The sequence below is a fragment of the Adiantum capillus-veneris genome, chromosome 19 (genome assembly GCF_014529385.1).
Source record: "Adiantum capillus-veneris isolate H3 chromosome 19, ASM1452938v2, whole genome shotgun sequence".
NCBI lineage: Eukaryota > Viridiplantae > Streptophyta > Polypodiopsida > Polypodiales > Pteridaceae > Adiantum > Adiantum capillus-veneris.
The window spans coordinates 135,805,375-135,821,585 of NC_140949.1; the positions used below are offsets into that span (position 1 = coordinate 135,805,375).

At 43.4% G+C, this 16,211-nt stretch overlaps 1 protein-coding gene across 1 annotated transcript in view; it reads right to left on the minus strand.

Moving 5' to 3' along the window:
• Window positions 1-4,088: 4,088 nt before the first annotated feature.
• LOC147434928 (protein DEHYDRATION-INDUCED 19-like) overlaps window positions 4,089-16,211 on the minus strand; it is a 30,647-nt gene continuing 18,524 nt past the window's right edge. The window contains exon 5 of the mRNA XM_086491308.1: window positions 4,089-4,506. Coding sequence (XP_086347434.1) covers window positions 4,398-4,506 — 109 coding nt within the window. The 3' untranslated portion in view covers window positions 4,089-4,397. The remainder of the gene's footprint in view (window positions 4,507-16,211) is intronic.

Sequence of the window (16,211 nt, forward strand, 5' to 3'; positions counted from 1 at the left end):
TAAGTAATTAAGGAGAATTTTATGGACCACTGGTTATCTATTTCATGAGCCATCCAATGTAAAAAAGTTATCTTACGCATGCGCAAGAGTCAAATATACCCCCTTTATAAGGATCCCTTTGAATTGACTTTGATGAACAATAGCTACGCTCTCTTTGTTATCATTTCATCATGACTTGCTCCTTGTTATTTCCCCCCTAATCCAAGATGGAAAGCATCGTTTCTAGGGCATCAAGGTTGGCAAGGGTAGTGGCCGTATAGACGTGCCCAGGGACTAGTTCTTTCTAGAGACAATTAGAATTGAGTAGCAATTAGCCTAAATAATTGTGAATCAACTTAGTGCACAGAGAGAGAGAGAGAGAGAGAGAGAGAGAGAGAGAGAGAGCACTAAGTTTAGCATAGCGACCTAACCAATGTAATTAGAAAATGTTGATTATTTGTTAGCTCTGATACCACATGCAAGACCATTGTGGCATTCATCATTTCGTAGGTACCATGGAAATATAGAATAGCTAAATTAGATAGAGTGTACTCAATACAATGGAATTGAAAAGTTATTTGATTGATTAGAGAGTCATGAGAGAGAGAGAGAGAGAGAGAGAGAGAAAGAGATGATCCAAGCAATGCATAGTGGCTTTATAGGCTCAATATGAAAGGTGGAAATATAGGTGAGGAGTGATATGCACCACATATGGTAGAGGGCAAGTAGGGTCACAATGTGTAGCATGTGTGCATAGCATGAGTAGCATGTGTTATATTTAAGAGGGTGTATCCATGCACATAGATGTGCATGCGTGTATGCTTGGGAAAGTGTTCCCTTCATGTTACTAAAATGGAAAAAGTAATGAGTGACTACTACTATTGGATTGGTCACATTAGCATGTAAGCTAAAAGCTTGCCCCAACACGTTTAAAGCCCCTCACCTCTACTGCTAGGTCAACCTATTGTAACCTTAATGCCTCTAGTTCTATGTGTGAGACCAATGGACATATAAATCTTCTAACAAGACAATTGCATGGGGATCACTTGGAGCATTTGTAAAGAAGAGTCATGCATATTCAATCCTAATGGCTACAATGATGAAATCCTCAACGGTGGTGAACTTTGGTCTCAAAGCCTTCTCATCTTTTGCTATGTAGCATTTAAGAGGGCCTTCTCTACCCACTTGTGAACCAGTGTTAGTTCAAACTAGGGTTGAGTGTATTTTTTAATAGCTAAAGTTGCAAAAAGTCACTTGATCCTAAGTTTGCCTTGAAGAAAACTAGTAGAATTTTACAAGCTCTAGAGTAAAAGTTTACAAATCCTTAAACTTTGACCTAAAATCTAGGAGATTTTAAGTGTTCCCTTTTTGGATGTGGTTAGGAAAATAGTTTTTGGCAAGCCCTCTTGGGAACGACAAAGGCCTTGGATAGTGGAAGGCAATGTGGTTTGGGTGCGAGGCTTTCAAGTTCATGTAGAGTCCGCTCCATGCGTTGTCTTGGGAGCACCCCTATCATCAAAGTGGATCCCCCGCCCACTTCTCGACAAGGCTATCCACTTTACCGAGGTTAGAACAACAGAAGGTAGGTTTCTTAGTGGTTGAGGCCTTGACAACTACAACAGAGATGAGATGAAGCTTTTTGACATGGTCCTTGGCATCTTTCTAGAGATCCCCTTGAATGTTGGAAATTTGACAAACTGAAGGAGACAGGATAAGTTCTCATGAAGGAACAAAGGGATGAGAAAGAAAGGTAAAGGTGGCACCTATAGATGAAAGCACACAAGGAAAATGTAGTGGCAATTATGGAGGGGAGAGCTTGCATGGAGTGTACATTTACCGCCTACGTTTGGAGAGCATGAGAAGGCAATAGTTGGGACTCACCCCACTATCCTTGTAATGAGAATGAATATGGGTCATAGATTAGGAGTTCGTATCACAAGACAAGCCTCCATAATAGCATTTTCTATTGAGCAAGAACACCTTTCAGAAAATAAATGTTGATATCCTTTGCAACAACAAGGTGAACCTTCCAACCACTTTGATGGTCCTTCCATCGTGACTTTAGTATTCCTTCCAATAGACCACCTTCCTCAACCTTTGGGTAGCCCTTCCCAACACATGACAACGTTAGGAGCCCTATATGGACGTTGGGCCCCTAGATTCATGCGGGCCTTTGATCCGGTCTCCATGCCCGTGAAAGATGTAGCCAAGGATCTACCATGCACATGGAAGATATAGTTGAGGTTCACGTATGAAAAAAATCTTGAGAAATGATGAGAGGTCCCACCATGCATATGCAATGTATGTCACAATAGCCACAATAGATTGAAGTGGAGAACAAAGTATGTCATAGTAGCCACGATAGGCAGCATAGCTTGCTCAACAATAAGCTTTCACAAAGGTTGGGCAATGCCATAGGATCTCATCTTTAGAGGACCTAACCCTCCCGTAGGAATGATTATGAGACAACACAATACTTAACATTGGACAACAACAATAGACAAAATCAATGGATTGTAATTACTTACAAGCATGTCAATCAAAAAAGTTTAAAAGACTGAAAAAGTTAAAATTTTGGCTTGGGTTTATGGAAAATAGGTTGACCAGTGGATGTATATTGCTCAACCTATTTGGATTTTCGATGGATTTTTTGTTTTGGGGGGGGGGGGGGGGAACATCTTTTGGAATGTCCTCAACGACACGGAACTCCAAGTTGAGGGAACACCTTCTTTGATAAATTTTTGAGTCATGAAGGTTGCTCTCATGACACACATGGTAAGAAGACATATACTTTTGAGGAGGTGAGCAATATGAAGCACACAAAAGCAAAGTTCACAAATGTAAAGTAAATACGAATTTACGAGCTTTAACAACTCCCACAAAAAAAAAAAAAAAAAAATCCTTTGGAGCGTGGTTGTGCTTAGATTTTATGATCCAATAGGCTGCAGGAAGAATTGGGTAGTTTCAACGGAGCATGGTCTATTGAACCGCTATTGATGCTGGGTGGGTCATCTCTTAAGCGTTTATATACGCATGCAAAATCGTGTGAGCATGCTTTATAGCTAGGGCCATGCCCCCAGTCCTAGGTGAAGCAATTTATCTTGCAAAACAATACGATTTCTGAAGCAGCTCATACTTCTCAAAGCAAGGTATAGAAGTTTCAATTGAAGTGTTAAGTGTCCGGTAAAATTTGGCCTAATTACTCAAAAGTTCCTAGTGGCAATTTTTGCCATTTTAGAATTTAGGGAATTTTAAGTCCCAAGAGATGCATCTTGGCATAAATAATTTCATCCCTACTAATCAAGGGCTTCTTATACCACAACAAACTCTCCATGTCCATCTCATGCTATTATATGATTTTAGATGCATATGTCCCGAAAGCTCTTTAAAATCTTCAAGATTGGAATTTTCTTTCAATCAGATAGCTAGAACTTTGATGGACGTTTTGGCATCAAGAGTTACGCATAACAACACGAATTAAACGGAAGCCCCCATCATACTCAATACAAGATAATGCAAGCATCAGCTCCAACACTCAGATTATTGGCCAAATACAATGACAGATTGAGGTGGGGTGTGTGCTACTAACATGTCTGAAAGCTCTCTGGCATAAAACTAAATACAAAGGGACCACCCATTTCATTATCCATATATATAATGCAATATATTACCATTTATGTGTCATTAGGCAGACTGCCTTGGGCCATACACAGAAATGCTGAGACGGTTTACCTTTATGGAGGGGCTAAACACATCAATCAGCTTCTACAAGGGGAGAGCCCCCCGGTACACACTAAGTATAAAAGATAAAATGGGTCTTAGCTTTGGAATTACACCCTGGAAATCAAAGCCAAACATGTGCATGAGCACATGAATATCCGTAAATGATATCCGTCAAGTCTTACCAGCTGGATTGCCACCTGAGTATAAAAAACTTCAATATCTTTGTGCCTTTCTGATTTACTTTGTTAAGGGCCACTAGAGGTTTCAGCCCCTTGTAACTCAAGTATGATAACAAATATATCAAACTATGTCCAACCTAGATCCGGATTGTTCACATGTTGACAAATGGCTATGCACTTCATTGGTATAGAAGAAACAAGACATGCTGAGAGATAGAATATCTTTTAGAAGTATAAATTATTTCTTCTTACAATATATTATATACAACACTAATATACAAGAGCTCTCCACACAATCTGCCACGCATCTTGACACCCACCATCGTTTTGCACATTGCAATTTGCAACCTTTCGTCATCAGTCACAACCTTGAGACAATCATGGACCACATGGCTGAATATCTATATAGGTGTTGCAGACTTATTTTGGCACCGTGCATGTTCCATCTCTTCAGGCAATTGATGCTCAAGATTTGGCATTTCCATGTCCAAACCTAGAAGGCTGCTTTAATAGAAGTTACGCATCCGTGAATATAGTGGAGAAAACTAGCTGCTCTACGAAACTGGCACGCAAGGTAGCTGCCTCCAGTTGTCTTTGGGACTTTTCCGATGTTGTAAAATTTGAACTGCAAAATAACCATAAATTTCTCATTCTCCAGATTACATGAACTCTATGGACAACTGAGGTATATTGCAAGCAAACATCAATTTTATGCACTCAGATAGAGCCAAAATTAATTTGAATGCTCAAAAAAATATCATGAAAATGATCAATATGAAAGGCATTGTTTTTGCTTATTAACAAGATAAACTGCTTCATTTAGGCCAAATAGACAAGAAGTATGAAAGACCGTGAGTATGGCCTTGACTATGAGTGGGTGAACAAACGCTTATCTGACCCACCGAAAATCAATGGTGACTTCCCAGAACACACTCCACTGAGACTATCCAATTTCTCCTGCAACTTATTGGACATTTTAAGTATGTTAATTTCTTCATCATTTACAAAGAGCACTTGGCACCCAATGCAAAGAGAGTAATGCAAATAATGTGTATACCAGCATGATTTAAAGAAAAGTACACATGCTATGCGTGTGGCCACCAAGGAGATTGGGAGCCATTTTCCGCCCATGTGAGAGGATTCAAAGGCTGAGTGCTGCCTGCAAAACCGCAGAACTGATGCGCAGAAAAAAAAAAGGTGGCCGATCACCATCTGCCAGGTGCAGCGGAAGTGTTTATGGATCTAGTACTTCGCATAAACACAAGGGACACTTTACTTCACTTGAAAGACTGAACTGAGAGAGACACAAGAAGAGAGAAAAGAAACGACACCGAATGTCAGGTCCCAAACCCTCCAGGGACCCCTTGCTCTGTTGTCGAAGCAAGTATTTTCTTTATCATGCACAATGCTAGATACAATGTCGCAATGCTGAGATGTTGATGCTAATGGGTACTGATGCTACTGATGTTGGGTACTGAACTGATGCTATTGATGTTGGGTACTACTAAGAGGTTCTATGACGATGATGATGACCACGACGGGTACTACTAGGTCTATGACGACGACGACGATGTTGACGACGACGATGTTGACGATGAGGTACTGTGATGATGTCGACAACGAGGTACTGCTGTCGACGACGGGGTGCTGATAGGGTCTTGTGGATTTATATGCCGAGCCAAGGCACAAGGGGTACTAGGTGCTGGGATACTGTGTCGATGACGGTGACGGTGATGGTGACTATGGCTGAATGCTGAAAACTGTTCCGTCGACTTGGCCGTGATGGAACGATTGAGTGAGACGAGAGAAGGGCTGATCTGCTGGGGGTGCTGCGGCGAGAAGCCGGAAAAGGTAAAAACGCTGGCTGTCTTGGCTGAAAACGCTGAACATCAAGGCTGAAATGATGGAGAAGAAGGCAGAAAACGCTAGGTGCTAGCCTGCGATCCCCTAGTCTGCAGGTTCCTCTGCTGCTGATTTCTTCGATAGGTCCTTTAGCCATTTGCCCTACCCACATTCCAACAAGGGTAAATGAAAAGTCACTTATTAATAAAATGGCTTAACAGGCGGTTCACACGCGGTAAAATGCCTATATGCTGAAATGTTATCCTGTGCAAGAGAGGGTATGCAACTATGACCAGCCTCGACATGCACGTCCTGCTAGAGGCTCACTGTCACAAAATGGTGACGTGGCATGACCACCCGCAGGCCAGATGATAACATGGCAGAAACGGTACGACTGACTATACGGACAGGGCCCAATTTTCGCACTAACAGACTGCTGACATGGCAGATCCGTGAAATTGCGCCGTGATTTCCGTTGACAGCATGCTGACATGGCAGGACAATACGGAATTCCACTTTTTGCGCTGGCTGACTTTTGGACAGCTTTTAGGCCAGAAGCCTTTTGACTTAAGATGCTTTTGGGATTATTGCTTTAAGAACCAATCGCTTTCGAGTTTAACTACTATTGGGGCTTTGCTTTTGGCATCCCTTGTTAGAATAAAAGGACCCTTAGAGGCCTCGCTTCTCAGAGCATCTGGACGCAGAGTCTAAGAACAGAGGTCCCCGACGGGAGTTATACTTTGCTCAAGATTTAATAAAATAAAGAAATACCGAAAGGGGCGCCAGGTTTTGGGGCCAATACCTCTGGGCACGGAACTTCGCCGGGCCGTGTGGTTTCAAAATTGAACTGTGATTTAAAGTTGTGAAGTATTATCAATGAATCTCTCTCTCGTGTCGCAACAGATTCTAGACTTGGGGTGCCCAAGTCTGTTACAGTGGTATCAGAGCATGGCCAATTTCTCTGCTACCGAGAAATCCAATCCTTCTCGGGGCACATATGGATTCCGACAAGAATCAAACGACTCTATCTGCCATCTCCGAAGCGGGAGGCGATATGGAAAATTCAAGCGGATTAGCACGAAAGGGACGGGCCACCTCAGCCTTCACAATATGAACTCATGGAGGTGCAACGTCAACAACAGGTTGACGAGTGCGCAAAGCAGATGCTTCAGCTTGCCAAGGATCCACAGTATGCCAATTTTTTTACCCGGCACGCGATGGATGAAATGCATACTTATTGGCAGAAAGCCATTGAGTCGCCAATAAACCCGACAATCAAGAAACCTCCTGTCCCACGGATGTTTATTGCAGATTTACTCCATGACATTATTGAAAAGCGAGTCAACCAACTATTTGGGTCAAAGGAGAAACCAATTGAGGAAACGTAAAAAGGGAGCTCACTTCCCTAGTTACTTGGGCCAAAAATTCTCCTTCGAGGAAGCAAGAAAACAAAAGAAGCGTGTACGCTTCAAAGCATTGTTGAGTTCGTCCTCATCTTCTTCTGACAGCTCGGATAGCTCATCCTTTTCTGACTCGAGTGATGAGGACAGAAAGGGCTGTTACCATATATGTCACAAATGGGTCACATGGCAGCAAACCCCGGACACATTGCAGTTACGCGTGGACAGTCCTGGAAATCACGTCGCAATTCATGCTAAAATGCTGACGTGGATTGCCGTATGGAAATTCCGAATTTCGCGGCGCAATTGGCGGAGCTGCTGACGTGGAATTGCATACGGACTTCCTGGATTTATGCTAGCTCAAAATCACTGACAGCTTTTAAGATAATTGCTTTATTTTGAGACGCTTTTGAGTTTAATGCTTTTGGGCGCTATGCTTTTGAGCATCCCTTGTACCAATAAACAAGTGGGCTAGGCCTCCTTCTTCGAGCATCTGGACGCAGAGTCTGAGAGTGAGCACCTATCCACTCTCTTGAACTTTGAACACAGATTAATAGAAAAGGAAATACACCAGTCTTTGGGGCCAATATCTCTACGCACGGAACTCCGTTGGGCCGTGTCGACTTAATTGTGAATCTCTGTTGTGTCACGATAGAATCTTGACTTGGGGTGTCCAAAAGGATTTTGTTGATGCCTTTAGCTGGGATCAGAAGCTCAAGAAAAGATATGGATGTAAAAGTTTAGATTGCCGGCCGGTGAATTCAAGTCTCTCAACCTTGACTGGATTCGCTTCCTTAAGCAACTTTGGACCAACTTAGCCAGTGCCGTGTTGGAACGCACGCAAAAACTAAGTTTGTTACATTGGAATCAGTGCGTGGCCGATTTCTCTTCTACCGGGAAATCCAATCGTTTTCTCGCAACACTTATGGATTCCAACAAAGATCAGTCAACTTCTTCTGCATCTCTTCTACATCTGGCAATACGCGAGGAGATCGTGGGGAAGATTCTCATGAGGAGTCAGAAGAGTATGGCCCACCTCGGCCTACTCAAGCTGAGATTGAAGAGATGGAACGTCGACAATTGGTTCATGACGCAACAAAGATGATGATTAACATTGCGAAGGATCCAAAATTTGAAAAATTTGACTCAGCAATTCTTCAAATGTCACGTGACACATCCCAATCCTATGTGTCCGTGGAAAAGCTACACTACAGCAGGGTTCAGTCAGTCCAGTCAAGTCTAGATTAGCAGTGATCTGGCACTTTTGTGAGTCTATTCGTAGACCGTGCATGCCTAGTCACTTAGCATAGATGCATATCCTCCGGTTGCACATAGCATGATCATCGGAATTCCCATCAGAATCCATAAGCATCAGTTAGGGGAATTTTCCAGTGCATTTAGCCTATTTTCCTATTTATTGGTACTTTCACTTATTATTTTTAAGTGACTTTCCAACAAAAGTAGGTAGGGCAATTTTGCTAAGTTAATATATAAGCAAACCCAAGTTAGCACTTTCTGGCAGAAGAGGCAGCAGGAGCTTCCCTCTCAACAGGCAACTTCTCAGTAGTACCCCCCCCTCAGCATCCCCTAGCGTTTCCAAGCAGTAGATCGACCTCCCTTCAGCCATTGGCGCTTCCTCATTGCAGATATCGCCTTCATCACTTGGATCCCCCAGCATTGCAGTTTCCTCCCCGTGCTTGCAGTAAAGAGCCTAGCGTTTTGGCTTGCAAAAACGCTACATGACCAGCCCAGCGTTTTCTTCACAAAAACGCCAACCCAACTTGCAGATTCCAGCTTTTTGTTTTCAGCCACATCAGCGTTTTGACTCTCAGCCAAACCAGCAGCAGATCCTCGCAGTTTTCAGCCTATGACTCAGTAGCAGATCAGCCCCCAGTCGGTTGCAGATGTTCCCCCATTTTCAGCCATAAGAACGCAGCCAAAACAGTCATTTTCAGCCACCAAAACAGTCCCCGAATTCAGCGATTAGAAGATCCCAGATTTCAGCCATCAAGTCGTCGTCGTCACCACCGTTGTCGTCATCGTCATAGTCCCATTGCATCAGTCCATTGCATTCGCATTGTACACCTTTGTGCAATCAAAGTAGACCACTCTCGCCGACGAGAGTGGGGCCTTCGGAGGAGGGTTTTACAACCTCTCGGGTGTCGTATCTCTTCTCTCTCCTTCTCTCAGTCTCATTCACTTGCACGCACAATATCCACTCTCTTTGTTGGTGATCATAGCACTCTCCATAAGACGAAAGACTCTTCTTCCCTAAGAACTAAAATGAACCTTGAGCAATAAAGATCACTAATCTTGAGAAAATACAACATTCATTCCGCTGCACCTAACATTGGTATCAGAGCTTTGGAAGTGTTCTGCATTACTCAAGGAAAGAACCACAAGAACCACAAGAATGTTTTTTGCTTGTTGCGATCGCACGAACCCAAGTTTGCTTGGGCGTGGCGATTCCTAATCGTGTTTTGTTGAAGAGTGACAGGAATCCCAAGAAAGAAGGGCTTGTCCAGCCTCCCCTTGTGTCTCTTTTCACTCATTGAGAGTGGACCGTGCACTTAGCGCGGCCGGCCAATCGACGTGAGGTGGGAAAAAGCAACCTTGGTGTGAGCGCAAGGCCGCCAAGGGGTGAGCCCGCAGAAAAGAGTAGAACTCGGGTGAAGAGAAGATCCTTCTCCAACGCGATTTGCAAGCGAAAGAACGCCTCAAGAATCTCAAGATCCTCAAGAACCCAAGATTCTCACGAATCAAGGAACTCAAGAACCTCAAGAACCCAAGTTCCTCGTGAACTTCAGAACCCAAGACCCTCAAGAATCCAAGTTCCTCGTGAACTTAAGAACCCAAGACCCCAAGAACCCACGATTGCAGATTGGTCATCACTCGAAGCGGAATGGATACTTCGCTTGGAGGTGATGAGCATGAGAGAGGCGAAGAAGAATTTTCCCCACTAAGAGGTTTTTCTAACCCTTCCCCATCTACGACATCGATTGCACTAACTCCTATGGAGGCTTTCGACAAGAGGATGATGGACAAGAAGTTAGAAGACAAAGCAAGAGATGCCGAACAAGAAGCAGAAAGAAAAGCCTACGAAGAAGACACGGCAGCCATAGAGCGTACCTACACAGAAAGAATGGCAGCCCTAGATCGCGAGAACAAAGCAATAAGGCAAGAGATATTGCGACTCTTTTCTCGAATGTAGGCACAGATGCAACAAGATCGGGAAAAGGAGACTCTCTCAGTCTCTTCTTCTCCATCACTTGATACACAGGATTTGCATGATTGTATGGAGCATGATGATGTTTTGACGACAATGATAAGCACAATGATTTGCATGATGATGAGAAACATGATGAATTGAATGATAATGATTTCCATGATGATTTGAATGACAATGATAAGCATGATGATTTGGATAACAATGACAAGCATGATGATTTGCATGATCAAGATGTGATTTCTCACAAGCATGATGAATTGCATAAAGATGATGTGATTGTTCACAAGGATGATGTGTTAGTTGATGCTTTTTCTAGCGAAGCTAACCTCGTTGTAGATTCGATCAATCACCAAGAATCGATCTTGGCTTTCGAGTCGAGGTCCACAGATCCCCCACAAGAAGATTCGATAGATCCCGACAAACCGATCTTGGCTCTCGAGCCTTGGTCCAAAGAACCCTCACAAGAAGTATTATGTGTTCGCATGATTGATACGCACGCATTGTTCGAGTGTTTCATTCGTGAAGGTTTCCTGTATTTTAGTCAACATCGTTATGTGATCCCTTTTCCTAGGCATGACATACTGTATGTTGAGCACCTTTCTCTCATGGATGAGCACGAATGTATGCGGATTGTTCATGAAAAGCTGAAAAGTTTGTATGTCAGGAAGTCACATTCCATGTCTCTTCCGTGGCATGACACAATTTCCGAAAGAGCACATGATTGTATGAGCACCAAGCATGGGCATTTCCATTGTGATTTGCCACAGTTGATTGTTTTCGATCAAACAGAAAAGATTCGATCTCATTGTTTGCATGTGTTTGATGAACGGGTTGTCACTCCGTCTATTTGTTCATCTACATTGCATGCACAGTCTTTCGAGAAGACAAGATTTTTTCCCTTCACTTTACATGGAATGGGTATGTTCATGGTTTTGTGTTAGAGATGGTTTCAGGAATTGTCAGCCATGGAGATTCTTGAAGAACAGAGAAGCAAGACTCTAGACGAAGTTGAAGCAAGGAAGGAGCCACAAAAGACTTTGTGTCGCTTTCGGCGCGGCCCAAAGAAGCAAGCATTGCAGACCTTTATGAAGTTCAAGTACCGCACGACCCACACATCAGAGTGGGCCAGCGACGAGTCCCTTCCAGGATTTCGGATGCTGTTGGCGATCTCCCTCGACGCCATACAGTTCGGTACCAGTACCTCACTTTGAAAAGGAGGGGATGTCACGTGACACATCCCAACCCTATGTGTCCGTGGACAAGCTACACTACAGCAGGGTTCAGTCAATCCAGTCAAGTCTAGATTAGCAGTGATCTGGCACTTTTTGTGAGTCTATTCGTAGACCGTGCATGCCCAATCACTTAGCATAGATGCATATCCTCCGGTTACACACAGCATGATCATCGGAATTCCCATCAGAATCCATTAGCATCAGTTAGGGGAATTTTCCAGTGCATTTAGTCTATTTTCCTATTTATTGGTATTCTCACTTATTATTTTTAAGTGACTTTCCAACAAAAGTAGGTAGGGCAATTTTGCTAAGTTAATATAAAAGCAAACCCAAGTTAGCACTTTTTGGCAGAAGAGGCAACAGGAGCTTCCCGCTCAACATGCAACTTCTCAGCAGTACCCCCCCTCAGCATCCCCTAGCGTTTCCAAGCAGTAGATCGACCTCCCTTCAGCCATTGGCGCTTCCTCATTGCAGATATCGCCTTCATCACCTGGATCCCCCAGCATTGCAGTTTCCTCCCCGTGCTTGCAGTAAAGAGCCTAGCGTTTTGGCTTGCAAAAACGCTACATGACCAGCCCAGCTTTTTCTTCACAAACACGCCAGCCCAACTTGCAGATTCCAGCGTTTTGTTTTCAGCCACATCAGCGTTTTGACTCTCAGCCACACCAGCAACAGATCCTCGCAGTTTTCAGCCTATGACTCAGTAGCAGATCAGCCCCCAGTCGGTTGCAGATGTGCCCCCATTTTCAACCATAAGAACGCAACCAAAACAATCATTTTCAGCCACCAAAACAGTCCCCGAATTCAGCGATTAGAAGATCCCAGATTTCAGCCATCAAGTCGTCGTCGTCACCACCATCGTTGTCATCGGCATAGTCCCATTGCATCAGTCCATTGCATTCGCATTGTACACCTTTGTGCAATCAAAGTAGACCACTCTCGCTGACGAGAGTGGGGCCTTCGGAGGAGGGTCTTACAAACTCTCGGGTGTCGTATCTCTTCTCTCTCCTTCTCTCAGTCTCATTCACTTGCACGCACAATATCCACTCACTTTGTTCGTGATCATAGCACTCTCCATAAGACGGAAAGCTCTCTCTTTCCCTAAGAACTAAAAGGAACCTTGAGCAATAAAGATGACTAATCTTGAGAAAATACAACATTCATTCCGCTGCACCTAACATCAAAGAAGTGCACACCCATTGGCAGAAGGCCATTGAGCCACCCATCAAACTGGCACTCAAGAAACCTCCTCCGAGGATATTTACAAAGCAGGAATTAGAAGAGGTAGTTCAAACACAGATCAACCGGCTTTTGGACGTAAACAATAAAGCCAAAAAGAACGACAAAAAGCAAAAGAAAGGAACTGACTTCCCGGGTTATTTGGATCGTCAATCTACTTTTGTATCGGTGAAAAAGCAGAAGAAGCGTGTACGATTTGAAGGACTACCGAGTTCTTCTTCTGACAGTTCTTCTTTCTTCTTCTGACAGTTCTTCTAGCTCTTCTGATTCGAGCGAAGAAGACAAAAGGGAAAAAGCAAAGCTTCGGATAGGGCAAGAAAAAGGCAAAGAAGCCTAAATTTCGCCCAGTTTCTGACAGTTCTACTGAGGACTCATTCTCTAATAGTTCGGACTCCGACGATCACATGTTTTATGCAAAGAAGAAGCACTTTTATAAAGCCAACCAGTATGACTTCCTCGAAGACAACAGCAAGAAAACAAAAGAATTCAAAGAAGGTGAACAATAGATTACATTTGAATCCTTTTCTGGGTTCCAAGATGCTCCGAGGACTTTGGCATTCATTCAATAGTTTGACATAGTTTTCTTTGGAGGGCATTACTCAGAGCACTCCAAGATTAGGAGGGCTACATCTCTCTTCAAGGGAAATGCTCGAAGATACTGGTCCACTCTTCTTCTAAGGAAGGAAGCTCCAGTTAACTGGTTGAAATTCGAAAGGCTCTTTATTTCTTCTTGGCTGACTCGGGAGTACGAACGAGATATCTGAACTGCTTGGAATCATCTTCGGATGACCAAGGGAGATTCTCTGGACACTTATTACAAGAGATTTTGGAACTCTTTTCTACCGACCTCTTCATTTAAGGTGGTCTTGTTTAAGGAACAGATTGAGCGGTTTTGCTGCGGACTTCCTACAGAGATACGAGACTACTGCTTGGAACAAAAGTCGAATTCTTTTCAAGAATTGATGGGTCATGCGAAACGGGGTTTTGCGATACATTCCGGAAATTTGACTTACCCCACTGATAAGATCTTGACTCGAAGAACCCAACAGACCTCTCACAATGAGAGTTAAAAGAGAAAGAGTTCCGAGGACAAAGAAAAGAAAGATACACGTCCCCGACAGATTCTTAGAGAAAGGACTATCTATCTCAAAGAGGGAAAGTGTTTTGGTTGCAGGGAATTTCGACACATCTGTTGGGTTAAAAGGCCCAAATGACCCCTTTAGTGTATATTTTAAAGGTTACTAACCTTTGGCCAAGTTCAATGTACATTGAACTTGGCCACTAACTTAAAATTGGTCGTATACTTTTAATAAAGGGAATGAGAGCCCAAACTTACGCACTTTCAACATTCTCCTTTAAGAAATCGTGCGCTCTCTCTCTCTCTCTCTCTCTCTCTCTCTCTCTCTCTCTCTCTCTCTCTCTCCCCCCTACTTCGTCCATAGCGCTTCACCTCTGCAGAACAGTGCCTTCTCTCCAAGCCTCAAGCCCTGCACTTCTCCTCGTGCTCTATCTCTATCACTTGCACACACTGTTGCGCACTCATCAACTGGTATCAGTGCCAAATTAGAATTTGCTTCCAAACCCGCAAACGCTGATTTTCAGCCAAGGAGGTCAACTTTTACGCGAGATTTTGCAATTTTATCGCCGAAGGACTCGTCCCCAAACACTAGAGGGCTCCCGGCTAGTCAAATTGACCTAAAACAGACTGAAATTAGGTCAAAATCAGCAAATTACAGGTTATGACAGCAAAATACAGGTTTTGCAAATCATGCATTAAGGTGTGGGAACATCTTTACTAAGTCCCCGCTACCCGAAAACAAAGAAATTGCCGAAAACAGGTCCCAAAACAGGTGTTTTCAGCAAATTTCAGATTTACGCAGGTTTTTGCAAGTGTATTTTTGATGTATCTACATTGAGAAAAGTGCAAATTGATGCAATTTATGCACATTGGACAAGTTTTGGCTATGTATGACCATTTGTGGCTCAATTTTCTACAACTTGATGCTACAAATTGGGGCTTTTGCTCATACATGCTTCTAAAGGCTGTGCATTAGCTTTATGTATGTTTTGTGAAGCTAAAAACAACTAAAATTGTTGTTTTTGAGCACAAATTCACTCGCTGAAATTTCCTGCGCATAAATTTCAGAAATTGTTTTTTGTGCCTAAATTGACCCATTTTGCCCCAAATTGCTCCTGTGACCATTTGGAGCTGTAGTGCACACTTCTGTGAGGCTATACTCCGGTTTTGGTGCATTTTGCCAAAAAATTCAGCGTATAAGCCCTCTTATTCGTGCAACTATGGCCTCATCTTCTTCGGATGTGAAGAATCTCTTCAAGAATAGGAGGTTCGATGGAACAGGTTTCAACCTTTGGAAAGACAGGATCCAGGGAACCCTATCTCTTAAGGATTGTAAAGGGGCACTTGAACAGGTAAAGCCACAGAATATGTCGGACGAAGCATGGTTAGCCTGAACGGGAAGGCAGTTACATACATCAAAATGGCCATGACCGATAAGACAGTCATTGATTTGAAAGGTCTCACAAATGCTTTTGATGTGTTGGAGAAGTTAAAGGCGATGTATGAGATGTTAGGTGCAGCGGAATGAATGTTGTATTTTCTCAAGATTAGTGATCTTTATTGCTCAAGGTAGTTCTTAGGGAAGAAGAGAGTCTCCCGTCTTATGGAGAGTGCTATGATCACGAACAAAGAGAGTGGATATTGTGCGTGCAAGTGAATGAGACTGAGAGAAGGAGAGAGAAGAGATACGACACCCGAGAGGTTATAAAACCCTCCTCCGAAGGCCCCACTCTCGCCGGCGAGAGTGGTCTACTTTGATTGCACAAAGGTTTACAATGCGTATGCAATGGACAGATGCAACATGGACTATGCCGATGACGACGACGGTGATGACGACGACAACTTTGTGGCTGAAATCTGTGGTCTTCTAACTGTTGATTTTCGGGACTGTTTCGGTGGCTGAAAATGACCCTTTTGGCTGCGAGCGCACCCCTTGGCGGCCTTGCGCTCACACCAAGGTTGCTTTTTCCCACCTCACGTCGATTGGCCGGCCGCTAAGTGCACGGTCCGCTCTCAATGAGTGAAAAGAGACACAAGGGGAGACTGGACAAGCCCTTCTTTTTTGGGATTCCTGTCACTCTTCAACAAAACACGATTAGGAATCGCCACGCCCAAGTAAACTTGGGTTCGTGCGATCGCAACAAGCAAAAAACATTCTTGTGGTTCTTGTGGTTCTTTCCTTGAGTAATGCAGAACACTTCCAAAGCTCTGATACCAATGTTAGGTGCAGCGGAATGAATGTTGTATTTTCTCAAGATTAGTGATCTTTATTGCTCAAGGTTCATTTTAGTTCTTAGGGAAGAAGAGTCT